This window comes from Salvelinus alpinus, chromosome 17, assembly GCF_045679555.1.
Source record: "Salvelinus alpinus chromosome 17, SLU_Salpinus.1, whole genome shotgun sequence".
In the NCBI taxonomy this organism is placed as follows: domain Eukaryota; kingdom Metazoa; phylum Chordata; class Actinopteri; order Salmoniformes; family Salmonidae; genus Salvelinus; species Salvelinus alpinus.
The window spans coordinates 338,309-362,043 of NC_092102.1; the positions used below are offsets into that span (position 1 = coordinate 338,309).

Sequence of the window (23,735 nt, forward strand, 5' to 3'; positions counted from 1 at the left end):
ATGCACTGTAGATGTGCAGTATTGGGTCGAGTGCAATTTATAATACTGTCTGCAACATTCTAACTATACCCAGTACTAGGCATCTCTGAGGCTATGGTACTAAACTGCAATTGTTTTGAATGATGTAGTGTAACTAAAATGTTATTGTATAATGTTTAAGATCTGTGGATGGAAAAGAGGCAGTATTACTGTTTTCAATGGACTACATTCATGTCTGGACCTGTTCTGTCGGCAGCTTACAACCTGGCCAAGGAGCAGAGACTGAACTTTGGAGACGACATCCCGAGTGCCCTGCGATTCGCTAAGAAGAAGCACTGGAATAGCATTGAGGAAAAGCGCATCAACCAGGAGAACAAGCTGCATGCATACCTCACCAAACTTATCCTAACAGAGAAGGAGAGGTGAGGGAGGGACTGGGAGCTAGGCTTTTGGGCTGATACTCATACTAGTGTATGAGCAAAATGTCTGCACTGATATTCCTTCATTGCCAGAACCACCTTGTATGACATTCAATGAGTTGCTACACATTAATAATCATGTGTGATTAGGGCTGCCCCTGATTTTTTTTCTTTTCTTCAAATATATATATTTTTTTATTTAAAAAAAATTGAGATTAGGAGATCTCTCTTGGTGGACCGAAAGTAGTCTGTTCTTTCGACCAATCAATGGTCATTTTAAAAACGGGTTTTTTTCCATATAGAAACTCTGTTTTAATAAAATCAACTATATGCTTTGAGCTTGTCTGATGGGTTAAAATCAACTACAATTGAAGTCAGAAATGTACATACACCTTAGCCAAATACATTTAAACTCAGTTTTCACAATGTAACATTTAATCCTAGTAAAAATTCCCTGTCTTAGGTCAGTTAGGATCACCCCTTTATTTTAAGAATGTGAAATGTCAGAATAATAGTAGAGAGAATTATTTATTTCAGCTTTTATTTCTTTCATCACATTCCCAGTTGGTCAGAAGTTTACATACAGTCAATTAGTATTTGGTAGCATTGCCTTTAAATTGTTTAACTTGGGTCAAATGTTTCGGGTAGCCTTCCACAAGCTTCCCACAATAAGTTGGGTGAATTTTGGCCCATTCCTCCTGACAGCTGGTGTAACTGAGTCAGGTTTGTAGCCCTCTTTGCTCGCACACGCTTTTTCAGTTCTGCCCACACATTTTCTATAGGATTGAGGTCAGGGCTTTGTGATGGCCACTCCAATACCTTGACTTTGTTGTCCTTAAGCCATTTTGCCACAACTTTGGAAGTATGCTTGTGGTCATTGTCCTTTTGGAAGACCCATTTGCGACCAAGCTTTAACATCCTGACTGATGTCTTGAGATGCTGCTTCAATATGTCCACATAATGTTCCTTCTTCATGATGCCATCCTATTTTGTGAAGTGCACCAGTCCCTCCTGCAGCAAAGCACCCCCACAACATGATGCTGCCACCCCCGTGCTTCACGGTTGGGATGGTGTTCTTCGGCTTTGCAAGCCTCCCCCTTTTCCTCCAAATATAACTATGGTCATTATGGCCAAACAGTTCTATATTTGTTTCATCAGACCAGAGGACATTTCCTCAAAAGTACGATCTTTGTCCCCATGTGCAGTTGCAAACAGTAGTCTGGCTTTTTTTATGGCGGTTTTGGAGCAGTGGCTTTTTCCTTGATGAGCGACCTTTCAAGTTATGTGGATATAGATACTTTTGTACCTGTTTCCTCCAGCATCTTCACAAGGTCCTTTGCTGTTGATCTGGGATTGATTTGCACTTCTCGAACCAAAGTACGTTCATCTCTAGGATACAGAACGCATCTCCTTCCTGAGTGGTATGTTGGCTACGTGGTCCTCTGGTGTTTATACTTGCGTACTATTGTTTGTACAGATGGACCTGGTACCTTCAGGCGTTTTGAAATTGCTCCCAAGGATGAACCAGACTTGTGGAGGTCTGCAATTTTATTTAATGAGGTCGTGGCTGATATCTTTTGATTTTCCCATGATGTCAAGCAAAGAGGCACTGAGTTTGAAGGTAGACCTTGAAATACATCCACAGGTACACCTCCAATTGACTCAAATTATGTCAATTAGCCTATCAGAAGCTTCTAAAGACATGACATCATTTTCTGGAATTTTCCAAGCTGTTCAAAGGCACAATCAACTTAGTGTATGTACACTTCTGGCCCACTGGAATTGTGATACAGTGAAATAATCTGTCTGTAAACAATTGTTGAAATAATTACTTGCGTCATGCACAAAGTAGATTCCTAATTAATGCATTACAATTTGACGGTGCATTTTCTCTTGTTCAATAGGGCTGGAATGGTAATTGTGTAACCAATGATTAAGGATGAAGACCGTGAATAAAATAACTGTTCTTAAAAATACAATAAAATGAATGTCTAAGTAAATATATGTTAACAGTAGTGTAGATTAATGATTATTATAAACAATATTTTTTCTACCTTATTCTGTCAATCTGTCTCCATCTCTTGCTTCCAATGTGCTCCCTTTGATGCTGTAACATGATCCTTTTGTACTACCTTATCCATAGTGCTCTGGCCGAACTGCGCATTTTCAGGCCGTCAAATCAAAGGCACTCCTTCGAATATAAAGTTATTTTTAACAAAGATGATAATGTGTCAGTTTGTCACTTTTGCGAGGTTGGACTAATAACATGTTCAACTATTTTAGACATTGGCTTGAATCTAGGTTGTACCTTTAGATTTAGAGAAAATTAACATTTTAAGGAAGAATTTTTCACTTCTCATTGAATTTTCAAAATCCGACCTGTTCTGTTTAGTCTGTGTAGCAAGCCTTCCCAGAGGTCTTGCGATATTGCTCTTCTGGGTTTAGAAACTCTTTGGTGCTGCCTTGCAGCCAATGACTGTATATATGAATGGACAACACCATTGATCACAAATCAAAGTCTACTTGTCACATGCTGGATACAACAAGCCCTTAATCAAGAATTCAGTTTTCAGAAAAATAAGAGTTACATGCTGACAAGACCGCTCGCGTATGTTGATTTTTGTCCACACACACCAGACGCGATCAGAACACGCAGGTTCAAATATCAAAACAAGCTCTGAACCAACTGTATTAATTTGGGGACAGGTCGAAAATCATTAAACATTTATGGCAATTTAGCTAGCTTGCTGTTGCTAGCTAATTTATCCTGGGATATAAACATTGGCTTATTATACCTGAAATGCACAAGGTCCTCTACTCTGACAATTAATCCACAGATAAAAGTGTAAACCCAGTTAGTTTCTTGTAATCTCTCCTCCTTTAGGCTTCTTTGGACTTTATTTGGCAGTTGGCAACCAACATTAAGGTGCACTACCGACAAGTGTGGACCTCAGTTCATCTTTCAATCACCCACGTGGGTATATGGTCCTAAAAACCAATGAGGGGATGGGAGAGGTGAGACTTGCAGCGTGTCAAGCATCACAAATAGAACCAAGTTCTATTTTAGCACCTGGCTATGCAGATGCTCGTTGGCGTGCGCGAGCAGTGTGGGTGCAATGATTGAATACATTTATTTTTCAATGTTCGTGAGCGGTGTGGTCAGCATTTTTTAAAGAAAATATTTACTAAAGTAACAATAAAATAACAATGAGGCTATATACAGGAGGTACCGGTACCCAGTCAACTTGCGGGGTAATTGAGATAATATGTAGGTAGGGATAAAGTGACAATGCGTAGATAAAACATTGAGTAGCAGCACTGAAAAAAGGTAAATGCAAATAGCCCGGTTAGCCATTTCATTAACTGTTCAATAGTCTTATGGCTTGGGGTAGAGGAGCCTTTTGGACCTAGACTTGGCGCTCTGGTAACGCTTGCCGTGCGGTAGCACAGAGAACAGTCTGACTAGGGTGGCTGGAGTCTTTGACAATTTTTAGGGCCGTCCTCTGACACCTCCTTTGATGTACTGGGCCAAACGCACTACCCTCTGTAGCGCCTTGCGGCCGAAGGCGGAGCAGTTGCCATACCAGGCGATGATGCAACCAGTCAGGATGCTCTCGATGGTGACACCATTAATTCCAATGTAAAGACTCTATAGCGCAGTGAAGCCAAATGAGGTTGGTTCAGATTGCGTCTCATGGAGACGTAACATTTGCAGTTTGAACTACTCCAGGAATTGACTTTGCAGGCTAGCTGAATGCTGCCCCCTCTCATTGAGTAACTAGAGTTGAAGGCAGACCATGGTACTGCACCTAAATTATCAAAAATTCTTTGTGCCATTTCAATAATTGGTTAATGCACATACATTTGGTTCATTAAGAGCAATTATTGGTACCGTGACTGTCATACAAACATTTTAATTTATTTTTGCACGAAGATTGATATTTTTCCGTTCTGTTTTCTGCTAACAATGCCTGCAGTACCGCGGTTGACCTTGAACTGCCGCAGCTTCAATGAGAGGGGGCAGTCGTTTTCCCGCTCTGAGAGCAGCAGACAGAGAAAAGTGTGCCAACATTTCTTTCTGTTATAAAGGTGACCGTGACAAATAACCATATCCCAAAATTCCATGACTGTCACAGCCCTATTGTTCAATGACTCCTGTGATTTTTTGTGAATGGTACGTCTTTATATTATTTCAGGGAAGTGGAGGATTGCCGGGAAAACAAAGAGGACAATCAGAATGGAGGTGATGTCGTTAAGATCAAATCAAAACATGTGGGTTATGTCTATATGCAGGGTCCACTCGCCTTAAGTATTTGAGCACTGGCGTTGTGTAACTGATTTGCTATCATATAGCCTGTTTCTCAATATTCCATTGATATTGAGAGGTATTTGTATTAATGCTAGCCTCACCAACTCTGCCCTTTTCCTAAATAGAACAAGTTCCTTATGGACATGGATGAGCTCTTTTCACAAGTGGACGATAAGAGAAAAGTGAGTGATACATTTTATTTACCTGAACACACCATGAACTGTTATAGAGCTTGCCAGCTTGTAGTCCTAAAAAATGCAAATGAGTGTCAACCCACTGTTAACCTGTCTTGGAGTACCTGATGGTCAAATGCTGCCCCTTCTACCTCCCGAGGTAGTCTTCAGCTGTTACTGTGACTGCTGTATACATTCCACTTCAGGACAATAAAAATAACAAGCAGACGCTTAACGAACTGTACAAGGCTATAAACAAGCAGGAAAACCTACACCTAGAAGCTGCCTTTCTGATTGCCGGTGATTTAAATTTGGCGTCACTAAGACAATTCCATCAACACGTCTCCAACTCCACTAGGGGCAATAAAGTCCTAGACTTTACCACTATTCTACCCACAAGCAAGCATACAAGGCCTTTCATCGCCATGTGGCAAATCAGATCAAGAATCCGTACTTTTACTTCCTGTTTACAAGCAGAAGCTAAAACAGGAAGTACCCACGATTCGCTCCATTGAGAAATGGTTAGCAGAATCAGAGGTTATAATACAAGACTACTTTGCTCTCACTGATTGGAATATGTTTCGAGACTCCACAGATAACATAGACGAGCTAACCACCTCCATGCATCAGCGACGACGTACCCACGGTGAGGGTTCGCCAAATCAAAAGCCCTGGATTAACACAGAGGTTGGTCCTAAACTATAGAACAGGGCTACCGCACAAAGAGATCGTAGACAACCCTGATGCTACGGCTAAAGACAGGAATAAGTACAAGAAGGCCTGCTATGACCTCGGCAGAGTCATCAAATAAGCAAAAGGACAATCTAGGAATAAGGTAGAATCATATTACACAGGCTACGACGTCCGCCGAATGTGGCAGGGGGGCTACAGTCATTAGGGATTACAAAGGAAGATCCAACGGTGATCTGCCCAATGATCAGTCAAATGTATTTATAATGCCCCTTTTACATTGGCTGATGTCACAATGTGCAATACAGAAACCCAGCCTAAAACCCCAAACAGCAACCAATGCAGATGTAGAAGCACGGTGGCTAGGAGAAACTCCCTAGAAAGGCAGGAACCTAGGAAGGAACCGAGAGAGGAACCAGGCTCTGAGGGGTGGCCAGTCCTCTTCTGGCTGTGTCGGGTGGAGATTATAACAGTACATGGTCAAGATGTTCAAATGTTCATAGATGACCAGCAGGGTCATATCATAATAATCACAGTGGTTGTAGAGGGTGCAACAGGTCAGCGCCTCAGGAATAAATGTCAGTTGGCTTTTCATAGCTGATCATTCAGAGTTAGAGACAGCAGGTGCAGTAGAGAGAGTCGAAAACAGCAGGTCCGGTACAAGGTAGTACTTCCGGTGAACAGGTCAGGCTTCCATAGCCGCAGGCAGAACAGTTGTAACTGGAGCAGCAGCACGAGCAGGTGGACTTGTGCAGCAAGGAGTTATCAGGCCAGGTAGTCCTGAGGCATGGTCCTAGGTCTCAGGGAGGGGGAGATAGAGAGGGAGCTCTCTGAGGCTGACCCTTAACACAGTGTGTTTAGTCCCCTCCTGTTCACCCACGACTTCAACACCATTATCAAGTACACTGACGACATGATGGCGGTCGGCCTGCTCAAAGGTGAGGATGAGTCAGTCTACAGGGAGAAGGTTAGTGACCTGTCAGTGTGGTGCTGGAGCAACAACCTTTTCCTCAATGTCAGCAAGACCGAGTAGCTGATTTGTGGACTACAGGAAAGGGAGGGGGATGAGCTCGTCCACATCGACGGTGCGACATGTATAAAAACTGAGCAGACAGCCTTGCATTCTCCATAAACAAACATTGGCAGGAGAATGGCCCATACTGAAGAGCTCAGTGACTCAACGTGGCACCGTCATAGGATGCGACATTTCAGACAAGTCAGTGCGTCGAATTTCTGCCCCGGTCAACTAAGTGTTATTGTTAAGTGGAAACTTCGAGGAGCACGAATGGCTCAGCCGCAAGGTGATAGCCCACAGAAGCTCGCAGAATGGGAGCGCCTAGTGCTGAAGCACGTAGAAATCGTCTGTCCTCAGTTGCAACACTCTGCCTCCGGAAGCAACGTCAGCACAAGAACAGTTAGCCGGGAGCTTCATGAAATGGATTTCGATTGCCGAGCAGCCGCACATAAACCTAAGATCATCATGCGCAATGCTAAGCGTCGGCTGGAGTGGTGTAAAGCTCGCCGCTGTTGGACTCTGGAGCAGTGGGGACGTGTTCTCTGGAGTGATGAATCATGCTTCACCATCTGGCAATCCAACGAACTAATCTAAGTTTGGCAGATGCCAGGAGAATGCTGCCTGCCCCAATGTATAGCGCCAACTGTAAAGTTTTGAGGAATAATAATGGTCTGGGGCTGTTTTTCATGGGTCGCGCTAGGTCCCTTTGTTCCAATGAAGGGAAATATTAATGCTACAGCATACGATGACATTCTAGACGATTCTGTGTTTTCAACTTTGTGGCAACCGTTTGGGGAAGACCATTTCCTGGTTCAACGTGACAATGGTTCAACGTGACAATGTCCCCATGCACAAAGCGAGGTCCATACAGAAATGGTTGGTCAAGATCGGTGTGGAAGAACTTGACTGGCCTGCACAGAGCCCTGACTTCAACCCCATTGAAAACCTTTGGGATGAATTGGAATGCCGACTGCGAGCCAGGCCTAATCGCCCAATTTCATTGCCCGACCTCACAATTAAAAAATGTATAAATAAATATTTGTTTCACCTTTATTTAACCAGGTAGGCCAGTTGAGAACAAATTCTCATTTATAATGGCAACCTGGCCAAGATTAAGCAAAGCAGTGCGACACAAACAACAACAGAGTTACACATGGAATAAACAAACGTACAGTCAATAACACAATAGAAAAAAATATATATACAGTGTGTGCAAATTAGGTAAGATTAGGGAGGTAAGGCAATAAATAAGGCAGTAGTGGTGAAGTAATTACAATAGCAATTTAACACTGGAGTGATAGATGTGCAAGTAGAAATACTGGGGTGCAAAGAAGCAAAAAAAAATAACATGGATGAGGTAGTTGGATGGGATATTTACAGATGGGCTATGCACAGGTGCAATAATCTGTGAGCAGCTCTGACAGCTGATGCTTAAAGTTAGTGAGGGAAATATGAGTCTCCAGCTTCAGTGATTTTTGCAATTTCTTCCAGTCATTTGCAGCAGAGAACTGTAAGGAAAGGTGGCCGAAGTAGGAATTGGCTTTGGGGTGACCAGTGAAATATACCTACTGGAGCGCGTGCTACGGGTGGGTGCTGCTATGGTGACCAGTGAGCTGAGATAAGGCGGGGCTTTACCTAGCAAAGACTTATAGATGACCTGGAGCCAGTGGGTTTGGCGACGAATATGAAGCAAGGGCCAGCCAACGAGAGCATACAGGTCGCAGTGGTGGGTAGTATATGGGGCTTTGGTGACAAAACGGATGGCACTGTGATAAACTGCATCCAATTTGCTGAGTAGAGTGTCAGAGGCTATTTTCTAAATGGCATCGCCGAAGTCAAGGGTCGGTAGGATATAGTCAGTTTTACGAGGGTATGTTTGGCAGCATAAGTGAAGGATGCTTTGTTGCGAAATAGGAAGCCGATTCTAGATTTAATTTTGGATTGGAGATGTTTAATGTGAGTCTGGAAGGAGAGTTTACAGTCTAACCAGACACATAGGTATTTGTAATTGTCCACATTCTAAGTCAGAACCGTCCAGAGTAGTGATGCTGGACTGGCGGGCAGGTGCCGGCAGCGATTGGTTGAAGAGCATGCATTTAGTTTTACTTGCATTTAAGCTTTGAAGCTTGTCTGGTGTCCGGGATGCTGGACTTCTAGGCAGAGTTGCAAAGAGAGAGCCATATCTCAGACTGGCCAATTCAAATTTAAAGATAAGATGGGCAAAGAACACACACTGGACAGAGGAACTCTGCATAGAAGGCCAGCATCCCGGAGTCGCCTCTTCTCTATTGACGTTGAGACTGGTGTTTTGCGGGTACTATTTAATGAAGCTGCCAGTTGAGACTTGTGAGGCATCTGTTTCTCAAACTAGACTCTCTAATGTACTTGTCCTCTTGCTCAGTTGTGCACTGGGGCCTCCCACTCTTTCTATTCTGGTTAGACAGTTTGCGCTGTTCTGTGAAGGGAGTAGTACACCGGGTTGTACCAGATCTTCAGTTTCTTGGCAATTTCTCGCATGGAATAGCCTTCATTTCTCAGAACAAGAATAGACTGACTAGTTTCAGAAGAATGTTCTTTGTTTCTGGCCATTTTGAGCCTTTAATCTAACCCACAAATGCTGATGCTCCGGAAACTCAATTAGTCTAAAGAAGGCCAGTTTTATTGCTTCTTTAATCAGCACACACTTTTCAGCTGTGCTAACATAATAGCAAAAGGGTTTTCTAATGATCAATTAACTAATCCAAGGTTATTTTAAAAGGCTAACGCAACGTGCCATTGGAACACAGGAGTGATGGTTGCTGATAATGTATGCCTATGTAGATATTCCATAAAAAAATCTGCCGCTTCCAGCTACAATAGTCATTTACAACATTAACAATGTCTACACTGTGTTTCTGATCAATTTTATGTGATTTTAATGGACAAGAAATTTAGTTTTGTGTCAAAACAAGGACATATCTAAGTGACCCCAAACTTTTGAACGGTAGTGACGAAAGTTGAAGATTATCTCATAGAACAAACATATAAGATCTCCTATGCTTGTGTTTACCACAGACCTTATTTTCAGCTTTTTATACAAAAACCCTACGTAAAAACATCTTCCCTATGGCCTTTGGCCAACGAGCCATGGCAGAGTTAGTGCCTACAAAAAGATGCCATTACTGTTGCACTTTTCAACTTTCAATCCAGACAAATTTTTATTTTATTTTACCTTTATTTAACTAGGCAAGTCATTTAAGAACAAATTCTTATTTTCAATGACTGCCTAAGACAGTGGGTTAACTGCCTTGTTCAGGGGCAGAACGACAGATTTTTACCTTATCAGCTCGGGAATTCAATCTTGCAACTTTTCGGTTACTAGTCCAACGCTCTAACCACTAGGCTACCTGCTGCCCCTAATGGTCATTTTCACTGGATGTTACAGATTTTTCAATATCGTTAGATATAGCACAAACCCGAGCTCTTTGCATTACTTAAATAACAATACATTTTCCATCTTATTCTTAAAATATCACAATTTATTTTTGAGAAACTTGTATATAGTCTGTACCCACTGTTTCTGTGATCAGCTGGATCTGTCCCGCCACATTACTTTGACACTTAGAGGTGCCAGTGTTATCATCACCAAAATAGACTAGCCACTCCATCTCCTATTTCCAGTCCAGTTTCTATGGCATCCACCACCTTAAGTTGCCTGTCGAGGCTTATTATGAATGATTATTTGGGGCCTATACATAGTTATTGATTTAGTGCATGTAATTGTCATCAGTTAGCAAGACACTGTCTTGTTAGTCATTGTTATTGGGCTGGGAATTGCCAGGGGCCTCACGACATCACGATTCTTAAATGCCGATACGATATGTATTGGGATTCTCAACATTCTATGTGTATTGAGTAAATCCATTTGAATTCATAATTTTTGACAGCAACCCTTTTGATTTGAGTGAAACCTTCCATACATACAGTACCAGTACAAAAGTTTGGACAAGCCTACTCATTCAAGGATTTTTATTTTATTTTTTGTATTTTCTAAATTCTAGAATAATAGTGAAGACATCAAAACTATGAAATAACACACATAATCATGTAGTAGCCAAAAAAGTGTTAAACAAATCAACATATATTATAGATTCTTCAAAGTAGCCACCCTTTGCCTTGATGACAGCCTTGCACACTCTTGGCATTCTCTCAACTAGCTTTTCCAACAGTTTTGAAGGAGTTCCCACATGCTGAGCACTTGCAATCTGCTGCAATCTGAGGTGCAGTTAACTCGAATGAACTGCAGCAGAGGTAAATCTGTGTCTTCCTTGCCTGTGGCGGTCCTCATGAGAACCAATTTCATCGTAGTGCTTGATGGTTTTTGTGACTTTTCTTCTTTTCTAGAAACGTTAAAAGTTCTTGAAATGTTCTGGATTGACTGATCTTCCCTCTTAACCTTTCTGGTGCAGGCGTTCCGCTAGCGACCCACCTCGACAACATCCGGTGAAATTGCAATTTCAAAATACAGGAATAGTCATAATAAACATTCATATAAAATACAAGTGTTATACATCGGTTTACAGATTAACTTCTTGTTAATCCAGTCGCTTTGTCAAATTTCAAAAAGGCTTTACGGCAAAAGCATACCATGCGATTATCTGAGGACAGCGCCCTGCATACAAAAGCATGAATAAAATTTTCCAACCAAACAGATGCATCACGAAAGTCAGAAATAGCGATAAAATAAATTGCTTACCTTTGAAGATCTTCATTTTTTTGCAATCCTAAAGGTCTCAGTTACACAATGAATGGTCATTTTGTTTGATAAAGTCCTTCTTTATATCCCAAAAATGTCTTTTTTTTTGGCGCATTTGATTCAGAAATACACCGTTTCCAACTCTCCCAACATGCCTACAAAGGATCTAATAAGTTACCTGTAAACTTGGTCCAAACATTTCAAACAACGTTTCTAATCCAACCTCAGGTACCCTAAAATGAAAATAATCGATCAAATTTAAGACGGAATAAACTGTTTCCAATACCAGAGAAAAACAACACGGAGCGCGATCTCATTCACGTGCTTCAAAAGATAGAGTCCACCTGAGTGACACTTAGAAAGAATATGACTACTTCTTAATTTTTCACAAAAAAACTGAACAATTTCTAAAGACTGTTGACATCTAGTGGAAACCAAAGGAACTGCAATCTGGGTCCTAATAATTTGGCTTCCCCATAGAAAAGCATTGGAAAATCCAATGACCTCAAAAAATAAATTCCCTGGATGGATTGTCCTCGGGGTTGTGCCTGCCAAATCAGTTATATCTGTTATACTCAGACATTATTTTAACAGTTTTAGAAACTTTAGAGTTTTCTATCCAATACTACCATGCATATGCATATCCTAGCTTCTGGGCCTGAGTAACAGGCAGTTTTCTTTGGGCACCTGTCATCCAAACTTCCGAATACTGCCCCCTATCCCTAAGAAGTTTTAAGGATCAGGCCCTGTTCAATTTCTGCCTAAAATGACATACCCAAATCTAACTGCCTGGAGCTCAGGACCGGAAGCAAGGATATGCATATTCTTGATATAATTTCAAAGGAAACACTGAAGTTTGTGGGAATGTGAAATTAATGGAGAACATAACACAATAGATCTGTTCTATTTTAATTTTTCCTGCATCTTTGACATGAAAAAGAAAAGCCACACATTCAGCTAGTAAGTTGGAGGTAATTTAGATGGTGTCCACAAGAGTGCCACAGTGTATGTGCAAAGTTTCAGACTTGCGCAAGCTACATGGCATTTAGCATTGTGCAAGCTACATGACATTTAGTATGAATTCACCCAGGTGTCCCTCATGACTTGCCCAAATGTACCCAAGTGGCCGAATTGGTAAATTGATACATTTTCAAGAACATTAACTATAGAAAGCATTTTTGTATGTTATATTAATAAAAAATACAAGTTTACACACTCCCAGGAATGTCATACATGATGGATAATTAGCTTCCCTACATAAAATGTACTAACAGGAGATGTGACAAGAATGCTGATCCAATGTCTTCGAACACAGAAGTGAAATTTAAGATAAGGGCCAAGTTAGCAGCCAACACTGATATAATGTCATAAGTGAACAAACCACACACAAAGTATTTTTTTTTTTTTAAGTAAATGTACAATTACAATATTTAGAACACCCTATACACAAGATTGTGCTGCTGGTCCAAAGTCCCAAGTCTCTTTCTGCTGTAAAGCACTTACCATCCTCTAATTGTAGACCGGCTTGGTATTCACACCTCTAGATGGCCGGGCAGGGGTTTGTTGTGGAGCCAGAGAGAGCAGCAGTCAAACTAAGTGGGGGGATGGAGGACTTGAATGTGGTCTCTTTGAAGTCAGTCTTTACCACTATTGAAGATTTTTTCCCCAATCAGTAAGAACTCAAGTTTATTTTATTGAACCGTTATTTTAGTAATACATCAAATAAACAACACATCTATAAACATATATTATATAGAGTAGGAAGAACACTGTGGTGAAGTGTGTGCAACAATTATTATTTAAGAAAATGTTTTATTAACCTTTGTTTAACTAGGCTGTTACGGCTGTCTTCCTCTTCTTCCCCTGAAGAGGTGTAGCAAGGATCAGACCAATACGCAACGTGGTAGGTGTCCATGTTTTAATATAGATAAATTAACATGAACACAAATACAAAAAACAATAAACGTGAACAAACCGAAACAGTCCCGTGTGGCACAAACACTGACACAGGAAACAATCACCCACAAAATACCCAAAGAACATGGCTGCCTAAATATGGTTCCCAATCAGAGACAACGATAAACACATGCCTCTGATTGAGAACCAATCTAAGCAACCATAGACTTACATAAACACCTATAATGAACACAACCCCATACCTCGTTTTCAACTCTTAATGATCGGCTATGAAAAGCCAACTGATATTTATTCCTGATTATTATTTGACCATGCTTGTCATTTATGAAAATTTTGAAAATCTTGGCTCTCTCTAATTCTCTCTTTCTTTCTCTCTCTCGGAGGACCTGAGCCCTAGGACCATACGTCAGGACTACCGGGCATGATGACTCCTTGCTGTCCCCAGTCCACCTGGCCTTGCTGCTATTCCAGTTTCAACTGTTCTGCCTGCGGTTATGGAACCGCCACCTGCTATTTTCAACTCTTAATGATCGGCTATGAAAAGCCAACTGAAAATTATTCATGATTATTATTTGACCATGCTTGTCACTTATGAATATTTTGAACATCTTGGCATAGTTCTGTTATAATCTCCACCCGGCACAGCCAGAAGAGGACTGGCCACCCCTCATAGCCTGGTTCCTCTCTAGGTTTCTTCCTAGGTTTTGGCCTTTCTAGGGAGTTTTTCCTAGCCACCGTGCTTCTACACCTGCATTGCTTGCTGTTTGGGGTTTTAGGCTGGGTTTCTGTACAGCACTTCGAGATATTAGCTGATGTACGAAGGGCTATATAAAATAAACTTGATTTGATTTTGATTTGATACCTCTACAAAATCCCCCTAGACAGTACAAACACCGTAGACGAGGCAAAAACACACAAACCACCCTCGTCACACCCTGACCTAACCAAAATAATTAAGAGAACAAAGATAACTAAGGCCAGGGCGTGACATAGGCAAGTCAGTACAAATTCTTTTTTACAATGACGCCTACCCCGGCCAAACCTGGACGACGCTGGGCCAATTGTGTGTCGCCCTATGGGACTCCCAATCACGGCCAGATGTGATGCAGCCTGGATTCGAACCAGGTACTGCAGTGTGTTAGACCACTGTGCCAGTCAGGAGCCCAATGTGCAATGTATATTGTATGTTGACTTATGTTGTGGCTTTCGAGTGCCTTGTTTACTATTCATACACATTTCATTAGGGATTTAAATGTGTATATATATATAAGACTGGTATTTCACTTACCAGTCTAAGGTAGCGTCTTTTCCTTTACCAGGAAAGTCCGTGACACTTTCCCGGTAGATTTCTGCAAGAATATCGTCCATAATCTGTATACCTGTACTTTGATTTAGCTTTTCCAGTATTAGTAGCCATATTGTTCAAAATTTGCAAAACACTTAGTTTTCATAACTCACAGATATTCGTAACGCGCTTCGATATGCTCTTGCATAAATGTCCAAACACCACTCTAGCTGAAAGATTCTTCTTCACACAAAGGGTTTCCACCTACTCGTATAAAGCACAGCTCAGTGGCTATCTAGCTAGCTAGGTTTCAAAACAATAGGTGGTCATTGAACAAAGATCCAGTCAATCAAGTGAACTCCACCAGTGTCATCGGCGCACAGGGATGTCGTGCCTTCCTGGCTAAATTGGCTTTCCAGTAAATATACTGAATGCAGAATGATATAGCAAAGGCTGGTTACTTCTTAGAGTGTCTGAGGAATAAATACGAATGTAATTTGACTGGTTGAAACAAAGTTTAGCGTTCGATTACTCATTCCTTTACACTTGTGTGTATACTTGTTGGCATTGTCGGAACTAGAAGCACAAGCATTTCGCTACACTCGCATTAACATCTGCTAACCATGTGTATGTGACAAATAAAATTTGATTTGATTTTCAAAGATTTCTTTCTTTGCAAGTTGAACGAGTGGAAATACAAAATGTATGTTTGTGCATACTATATGGACCTTTAGGATATAAAAAAAAGGATTTTATCAAACATAACTACACTACATTTTATCTCTGGGCCAAGATTTCAGAATGTAAGTAAATGATTTACCTTCAGATGTGAATGTATCAAACCTGTCGCTGTGATAAAAGTGTTTTGTTGTTGTGCACCCAAACAATAGCATGGTATTTTTTCGCTGTAGTAGCTACTGTAAATTGTACAATGCAGTTAGATTAACAAGAATTTAAGCTTTCTGCCCATATAAGAAACTTATGTACCAAATTGTTTTTTTGGTTTAAAACAGCGTTTTAGTCACATTATGCATATTGGGCAACAACTGTCCCGTAGATGGGACACCGATCCATACAATTTTAGTAATTGATTAAGTAATGATTGACTGTCGTTTTCTCTTTGCTTATTTGAGCTGTTCTTGCTATAATATGGACTTGATATTTTACCAAATAGGGCAATCTTCTGTATAGCACCCCTACCTTGTCACAACACAACTGATTGGCTCAAACGCATTAAGAAGGATAACATTTCCACAAATTAACTTTTAACAAGGCACACCTGTTAATTGAAATGCATTCCAGGTGACTACCTCATGAAGCTGGTTGAGAGAATGACAAGTGTGTGCAAAGCTGTCATCAAGACAGGCTTACTACTTTGAAGAATCTCAAATATAAAAAATATTTTTGCCATCAAAATAACCTAAATTCTCCATTACTGACACTTGTGGCTGCTTCGTGTGATGTATTGTTCTTTCTATCTTCTTACCCTTTGTGCTTTTCTCTGTCCCCAATAATGTTTTGTACCATTTTTTTTGCGCTGATACCATGTTGTGTTGATACAATGTTGTGCTGTTGCCATGTTGTGTTGCTACAGTGTTGTTGCTGTTGTTGCTGCCATGCTGTGTTGTCTTAGGCCTCTCTTTATGTAGTGTTGTGATCTCTCTTGTTGTTTCCCGGCCCCCATCCCCACAGGAGGACTTTTGGTAGGCCATCATTGTAAATAAGAATTTGTTTTTAACTGACTTGCCTAGTTACATAAAGGTTAAATAAATACCTTTCTCAGGGCATGAGCGCTAAAATGTGTCAAGCGCTCCAAGCGTCCCACAGTTGTGTCAAGTTGCCTGGATGTCCTTTGGGTGGTGGACAATTCTTGATACGCATGGGAAAGTGTTGAGCATGTGAACCCCAGCAGTGTTACTATTCCTGACGCCCTCAAACCGGTGTGCCTGCCACCTACTACCATACCCTGTCCAAAGGCAGTTAAATCTTTTGATTTGCCCATTCATCTTCTGAATGGCGCACACACAATCCATGTCTCAATTGTCTTAAGGCTTAAATTCCTTCTTTAACCTTTCTAGCGCAGGCGTTCTGTTAGCAAAACCCCTCGACAACATTCCCTTGAAAAGGCAGCGCGGGATTTTTTTGTATGTTGTTGAAATATGTAACTTTCACACATTAACAAGTCCAATACAGCAATTGAAAGAAACTTATTGTTAATCTCCCCATCGTGTCCGATTTCAAAAAGGCTTTACAGCGAAAGCACAACATATGATTATGTTAGTTCAGAGCCAAGTCAAAAGAACACAGCCATTTTCCAGCCAAAGACAGGAGTTACAAAAAGCAGAAATATAGATAAAATGAATAACTAACCTTTGATCTTCATCAGATGACACTCATAGGACATTATGTTACACAATACATGTATGTTTTGTTCGATAATGTGCATATTTATATCCAAAAATCTCAGTTTACATTGGCACGTTACGTGCAGTAATGTTTTGATTCCAAAACATCCAGTGATTTTGCAGATAGCCACATCAAATCCCAGAAATATTCATAATAAACATTGATAAAATATACAAGTGTTATTCACAGAATTAAAGATAGACTTCTCGTTAATGCAACCGCTGTCAGATTTAAAAAAATAATTACGGAAAAAGCATAATCTGAGTACGGCGCTCAGAGCCCAATCCAGCCAAAGAAATATCCACCATGTTGGAGTCAACAGAAGTTAGAAATAACATTATAAATATTCACGTACCTTTGATGATCTTCATCAGAATGCACTCCCAGGAATCCCAGTTCGATAATAAATGACTGATTTGTTCCACAAAGTCCATTATTTATGTCCAAATAGCCACTTGTTGTTAGCGTGTTCAGCCCAGTAATCCATCTTCATGAGGCGCGAGCACTACGTCCAGACAAACTCAAAAAGTTCCGTTACAGGTCGTAGAAACATGTCAAACGATGTATGGAATCAATCTTTAGGATGTTTTTAACATAACACTTCAATAATGTTCCAACCGGAAAATTCCATTGTCTGTAGAAAAGCACTGGAACGAGAGGTAATCTATGTCGGGTCCGCGCGTCACGAGCCTGAAGACACTCTGCCAGACTACTGACTCATTCAGCTCCCATTCCCCCCTCCTTTATAGCAGAAGCCTGAAACAAGTTTCTAAAGACGGTTGACATCTAGTGGAAGCCTTAGGAAGTGCAACTTGACCCTATAGACACTGTGTATTCGGTAGGCCAAGCTTTAAAAAATTACAAACCTCAGATTTCCCACTTCCTGGTTGGGTTTTTCTCAGGTTTTCGCCTGCCATATGAGTTGTTATACTCACAGACATCATTCAAACAGTTTTAGAAACTTTAGAGTGTTTTCTATCCAATACTACTAATAATATGCATATATTAGCATCTGGGACAGAGTAGCAGGCAGTTTACTCTGGGCACGCATTTCATCCAAAAGTGAAAATGCTGCCTCCTATCCAAATCAAATCAAATTGTATTTGTCACATACACATGGTTAGCAGATGTTAATGCGAGTGTAGTGAAATGCTTGTGCTTCTAGTTCCGACAATGCAGTAATAACCAACAAGTAATCTAACCTAACAATTCCACAACTACTACCTTATACACACAAGTGTAAAGGGATAAAGAATATGTACATAAAGATATATGAATGAGTGATGGTACAGAACGGCATAGGCAAGATGCAGTAGATGGTATAGAGTACAGTATATACATATGAGATGAGTAATGTAGGGTATGTAAACATAAAGTGGCATAGTTTAAAGTGGCTAGTGATACATGTATTACATAAAGATGGCAAGATGCAGTAGATGATATATGGTACAGTATATACATATACATATGAGATGAGTAATGTAGGGTATGTAAACATTATATTAAGTGGCATTGTTTAAAGTGGCTAGTAGTACATTTTTACATAATTTCCATCAATTCCCATTATTAAAGTGGCTGGAGTTGAGTCAGTATGTTGGCAGCGGCCACTAAATGTTAGTGGTGGCTGTTTAACAGTCTGATGGCCTTGAGATAGAAGCTGTTTTTCAGTCTCTTGGTCCCTGCTTTGATGCACCTGTACTGACCTCGCCTTCTGGATGATAGCGGGGTGAACAGGCAGTGGCTTGGGTGGTTGTTGTCCTTGATGATCTTTATGGCCTTCCTGTGACATCGGGTGGTGTAGGTGTCCTGGAGGGCAGGTAGTTTGCCCCCGGTGATGCGTTGTGCAGTCCTCACTACCCTCTGGAGAGCCTTACGGTTGTGGGCGGAGCAGTTGCCATACCAGGCGGTGATACAGCCCGACAGGATGCTCTCGAATGTGCATCTGTAGAAGTTTGTGAGTGCTTTTGGTGACAAGCCGAATTTCTTCAGCCTCCTGAGGTTGAAGAGGTGCTGCTGCGCCTTCTTCACAACGCTGTCTGTGTGGGTGGACCAATTCAGTTTGTCCGTGATGTGTACACCGAGGAACTTAAAACTTTCCACCTTCTCCACTACTGTCCCGTCGAGGACGCGGCTGGGAATGCCATCTGGGCCTGCAGCCTTGCGAGGGTTAACACGTTTAAATGTTTTACTCACCTCGGCTGCAGTGAAGGAGAGCCCGCAGGTTAAGGTAGCGGGCCGTGTCAGTGGCACTGTATTGTCCTCAAAGCGAGCAAAAAAGTTATTTAGCCTGTCTGGGAGCAAGACATCCTGGTCTGCGACGGGGCTGGTTTTCTTTTTGTAATCCGTGATTGACTGTAGACCCTGCCACATACCTCTTGTGTCTGAGCTGTTGAATTGCGACTCTACTTTGTCTCTATACTGGGACATAGCTTGTTTGATTGCCTTGCGGAGAGAATAGCTACACTGTTTGTATTCGATCATGTTTCCGGTCACCTTGCCCTGGTTAAAAGCAGTGGTTCGCGCTTTCAGTTTCACGCGAATGCTGCCATCAATCCACGGTTTCTGGTTTGGGAATGTTTTAATCGTTGCTGTGGGTACGACATCGTCAATGCACTTTCTAATGAACTCGCTCACCGAATCAGCGTATTTGTCAATATTGTTGTTGGACGCAATGCGGAACATATTCCAATCCACGTGATCGAAGCAGTCTTGAAGCGTGGAATCAGATTGGTCGGACCAGCGTTGAACAGACAGGTTAACCTGTCTCCTCCCCTACATCTACACTGATTGAAGTGAATTTAACAGGTAATATCAATAAGGGATCATAGCTTTCACCTGGTCAGTTATGTAATGGAAAGAACAGGTGTTCCTAATGTTTTTCCCATTGTTCTCACAGTGACTTTTTGGATTTGAATGCCAAAACATTCAAGAGATGGTGGTCGAAGTTGACACAAAAACCTCAGATGTAAAATAGGGTTTAAACTATACGACTATAGACAAAATCTGGAATTTACAAATGTTTTGATAATTGATGTTGAAGGTTATTCACAATAATTGTTTTCAATAAATGTATAAATTAGTTTGACAACCATGTTTGTAAGCTTTTAAATGATATCAAACGTTTATATTTTCCAGTGTTAAATACATGGATGTTTCATGGTATGGTGGAGTATGCAAAATGGGTGCAAAAACTTTGAGCACCTCTATTTTCTGCATGTTTTGGCATTTAGGTCCAAGAAGTCACTTTCTGAACACTTATTCCATGGAAATGAAAATATGAAAAGTTTTTTTATTAAATGAAAAGGGATGCTGTCAAAGTGATTGAATTCAAATGTATTTACCCTATTATGATTTGATGTTCCAAACATATTGCTCACTATATGCCTACTACAGAGAGATGAGAGCATGAGAAATTTAGTTTTGATCAGTTATGGAAATAAGTGCTGAAAACATGTTGGCTCATTATTTAAAAAGAAGATGGAGAACAAGCTATAGGATGAAAAATACCAGAGTTTTGGCACAGGTACAGACGACTAGAGCTACCTAATGCTACCTAGCAAAATATATTTTACATTTTTAATATCGTCCAAAAATAATATTGCTATATCGAGTTATCGATTTTCCCCCCCGTCCCCGCCCCTGTCACTAGTTTTGTATTGGACAAGTTCAGGTAGTCCGTCCCCGTTTCAGTCAGTTTTCTTCAGTTTGGTACCTAATGAATATGACCCAGATCTGAGATGGTGTCTAGGGGGAAGTATTTAGATTTACATACGTTTATCTGAACCCCACAGAAGCGGGAGATCTCTGACTACCTGTGTGGAAAGATAAGCTTTGAGTTGATGAGGGAGCCCTGCATTACCCCCAGTGGGATCAACTACAACCGCAAAGACATTGAGGAGCACCTACAGGTACAGTATACCATCCTTTCATAGTCATACACATAGAGCTCTACTCAACAGGAGTATAGGTAAACCGTCACCCGTTCATAGACAAACTGTTTTATCCTCTCACCTACATTCTATGTTCTATTCCACAATACCAATCAATTACTGCTAAATTACCATCCATTCATATACCTTCATATACACCTGCAGTTGCTAGACTATCAACCACTCATCCACAGAGGTAATACTGTCCAATGTAAATCATGATTAAAATCATAATGAAAGCTACCATCTCACAGCAACACCAATATCTCAAACAATCATAAAAGTTTTCCTCCATCTTCTATAGAGAGTTGGCCATTTTGACCCAGTCACCCGGAGTCCTCTGACCCAGGACCAGCTGATCCCCAACCTGGCCATGAAGGAAGTCATCAACGCTTTTATCCAGGAGAACGGTTGGGTGGAGGACTATTGAACTTCCGTAACCCCCCATGTCTCAGAGACCCACACAGCCCATTTCTCAGAGACCCACACAGCCCAGAGCTGAGACCCACACAGCCCAGAGCTGAGACCCACACAGCCCAGAGCTGAGACCCACACAGCCCAGAGCTGAGACCCACACAGCCCAGAGCTGAGACCCACACCAGAAGTGTAAAAAAAGACGAGACAGAATTGACTTCCTCCAGGACATGCACATTACACACGGGGGCCATACTATGGACTACCAAATGACAGCCATATCTCAAGGTGCTTCTTCTCTCTTTCTCAATCAGTCTTCTCTATCTTCTCTAAATCTTTCTCTCTTCCCTTCCTCTGATAGTCCTCTCTCTCCCTCAGAATCGGAGGCCATGTTTCTCAGGTCTCTCTCTGTCTCTCGCGCTCTCTCTTTCTCCCTGACTATGTCTCTTCCCTTCTAACTCTCTCAGTGCCACAATCCTCTCTGAACAGATCACTCTGCACTCAGGTGTCTCAGAACCCTCTAATGTAAAGCTTACAATCTTTTCTCAAATAACATCGGAACCATCTATCCAAAGTATGAAAATGTTGGCCTTTTATCATGCTCTTACTCCAGTGTTATTAGATTTTTGAAAAAATTCTGGGTTACTAGTATAGTTAGTTGTACCTAACGTAATTACTTATTTCCCACAATTCAGTGTTGGTGGTCTTGGTCAATGCCAAAAAATTGTTTTAGTTTTCAAACAATCTAGTGTCTTTTTTTTAATGCAAGACAATATAAAATGTGAGATATGGATTATAAAAAACCTGACCAACCAAATCAGTCTTTATCAAGTCATTGCCTGTGCTGGCGAGTTATAACATGAGGTCATACAAACTAGAAGGTTCTGACCGATGGTCAACTGACCTCTATTGCATTATAGCCCCCGTAGTGGGCATGTATACTGTGTTGAATGTATGCTTATAGTGAGAGTGAATAGATTAAACCAATTTTATTTTACGACAAGTTGTCAGATGTGAATGATGGACCATTAATCAGTGGAAAGCACAGACACACTACATGGTGTTTTCTATTACCACTCTAATGGTTCAAATAATATCTACATTGTGATGGTACGTGAAGGTCATCTTTACTTTCTTTGTGGGTTTGAAGTTCTTGAAACATGTTTTGAAGACTGTGCTGTACTTTCTGTTATTCGAGACAAAACAATTGGTCTTTGCGCATTAACAATGTGTTTGGCTGATGGCTAGTAGGGTAACCGTCGCTACAGCATGCGATTGACATGACAATGGACTCCCTAAAATGCTTGTGTGAATTGGCCTATATGGATAAGGCTAAATTGAAATGTTTCTTACTGAATAAATATGAAAAGCATATGAATAGCCATGGTAGCAATTGAAAGCGAACAGTTTCAGCATTATGGGAAAATTATTAGACCGAAGGACAAGTTTACTTGACACAAGACTGAATCCAAACATAACACTGTTGATTTAATGTGAATTTTACATTTACTATTCTTTTTGCTGCATTTGTTGATAATGAAATCTGAAAATATGGCTGTCAGTCAAAACCCATACAGCGCTGCGAAGTGCAGAGCCAGAGCTCTGACGTTATGTATAGCATGTTTAAGTGAAAATGCCCAAGGAGCCGGTGTTTAGAGGACACAGTGGCAAGAAAAAGTATGTGAACCCTTTGGAATTACCAGGATTTCTGTATAAATTGGTCATCAAATTTGATCTGGTCTTCATCTACGTCACAACAATAGACAGTGTGCTTAAACTAATAACACACAAGTGATTGTATTTTTCTTGTCTATATTGAATACATAATTTAACCATTCACAGTGTGGGTTGGAAAAAGTTTGTGAACCCCTAGGCTAATGACTTCTCCAAAAGATAATTGGAGTGTGGAGTCCGCTAACCTCGAGTCCAATCAATGAGACGAAATTGGAGATGTTGGTTAGAGCTGCCTTGCCCTATAAAAAACACTCACAAAATGTGATTTTGCTATTCACAAGAAGCATTGCCTGATGTGAACCATGCCTCGAACAAAAGAGATCTCAGAAGACCTAAGATTAAGAATGGTCGACTTAAAGCTGGAAAGGGTTACATAAGTATCTCTAAAAGCCTTGATGTTCATCAGTCCACGGTAAGACAAATTGTCTATAAATGGAGAAAGTTCAGCACTGTTGCTACTCTCCCTATGAGTGGCCGTCCTGCAAAGATGGCAAGAGCACAGCGCTGAATGCTCAATGCGGTTAAGAAGAATCCTAGAGTGTCAAGTAAAGATTTACAGAAATCTGTAGAACATGCTAACATCTCTGCTGACGAGTCTATGACACGATAAACACTAAACAAGAATGCTGTTACTGGGAGGACACCACGGAAGAAGCCACTGCTGTCCCAAAAAATATTTATGCATTTCTGAAGTTTGCAAAAGTGTACCTGGATGTTCCACAGCACAGAA

General features: G+C 40.9%; 1 protein-coding gene across 1 annotated transcript; it reads left to right on the plus strand.

Annotated features, from left to right (window-relative positions):
• The first annotated feature begins 210 nt into the window (after positions 1-210).
• LOC139543203 (E3 ubiquitin-protein ligase CHIP-like) lies at positions 211-22,261 on the plus strand. The gene is made up of 5 exons (XM_071349471.1): positions 211-401; positions 4,595-4,670; positions 4,833-4,889; positions 20,720-20,836; positions 21,162-22,261. The coding sequence occupies exons 1-5, from the start codon at positions 211-213 to the stop codon at positions 21,285-21,287; spliced, it is 567 nt and encodes a 188-aa protein (XP_071205572.1). The 3' UTR covers positions 21,288-22,261.
• Positions 22,262-23,735: the final 1,474 nt, after the last annotated feature.

Coding starts and splice junctions, on each gene's coding strand:
- LOC139543203 (XM_071349471.1), top strand. CDS start 211: ATGTCTGGACCTGTTCTGTCGGCAGCTTACAACCTGGCCAAGGAGCAG. Junction 4,890..20,719: donor AAGTGGACGATAAGAGAAAA/GTGAGTGATACA, acceptor TGAACCCCACAG/AAGCGGGAGATCTCTGACTA. Junction 20,837..21,161: donor ACATTGAGGAGCACCTACAG/GTACAGTATACC, acceptor CATCTTCTATAG/AGAGTTGGCCATTTTGACCC.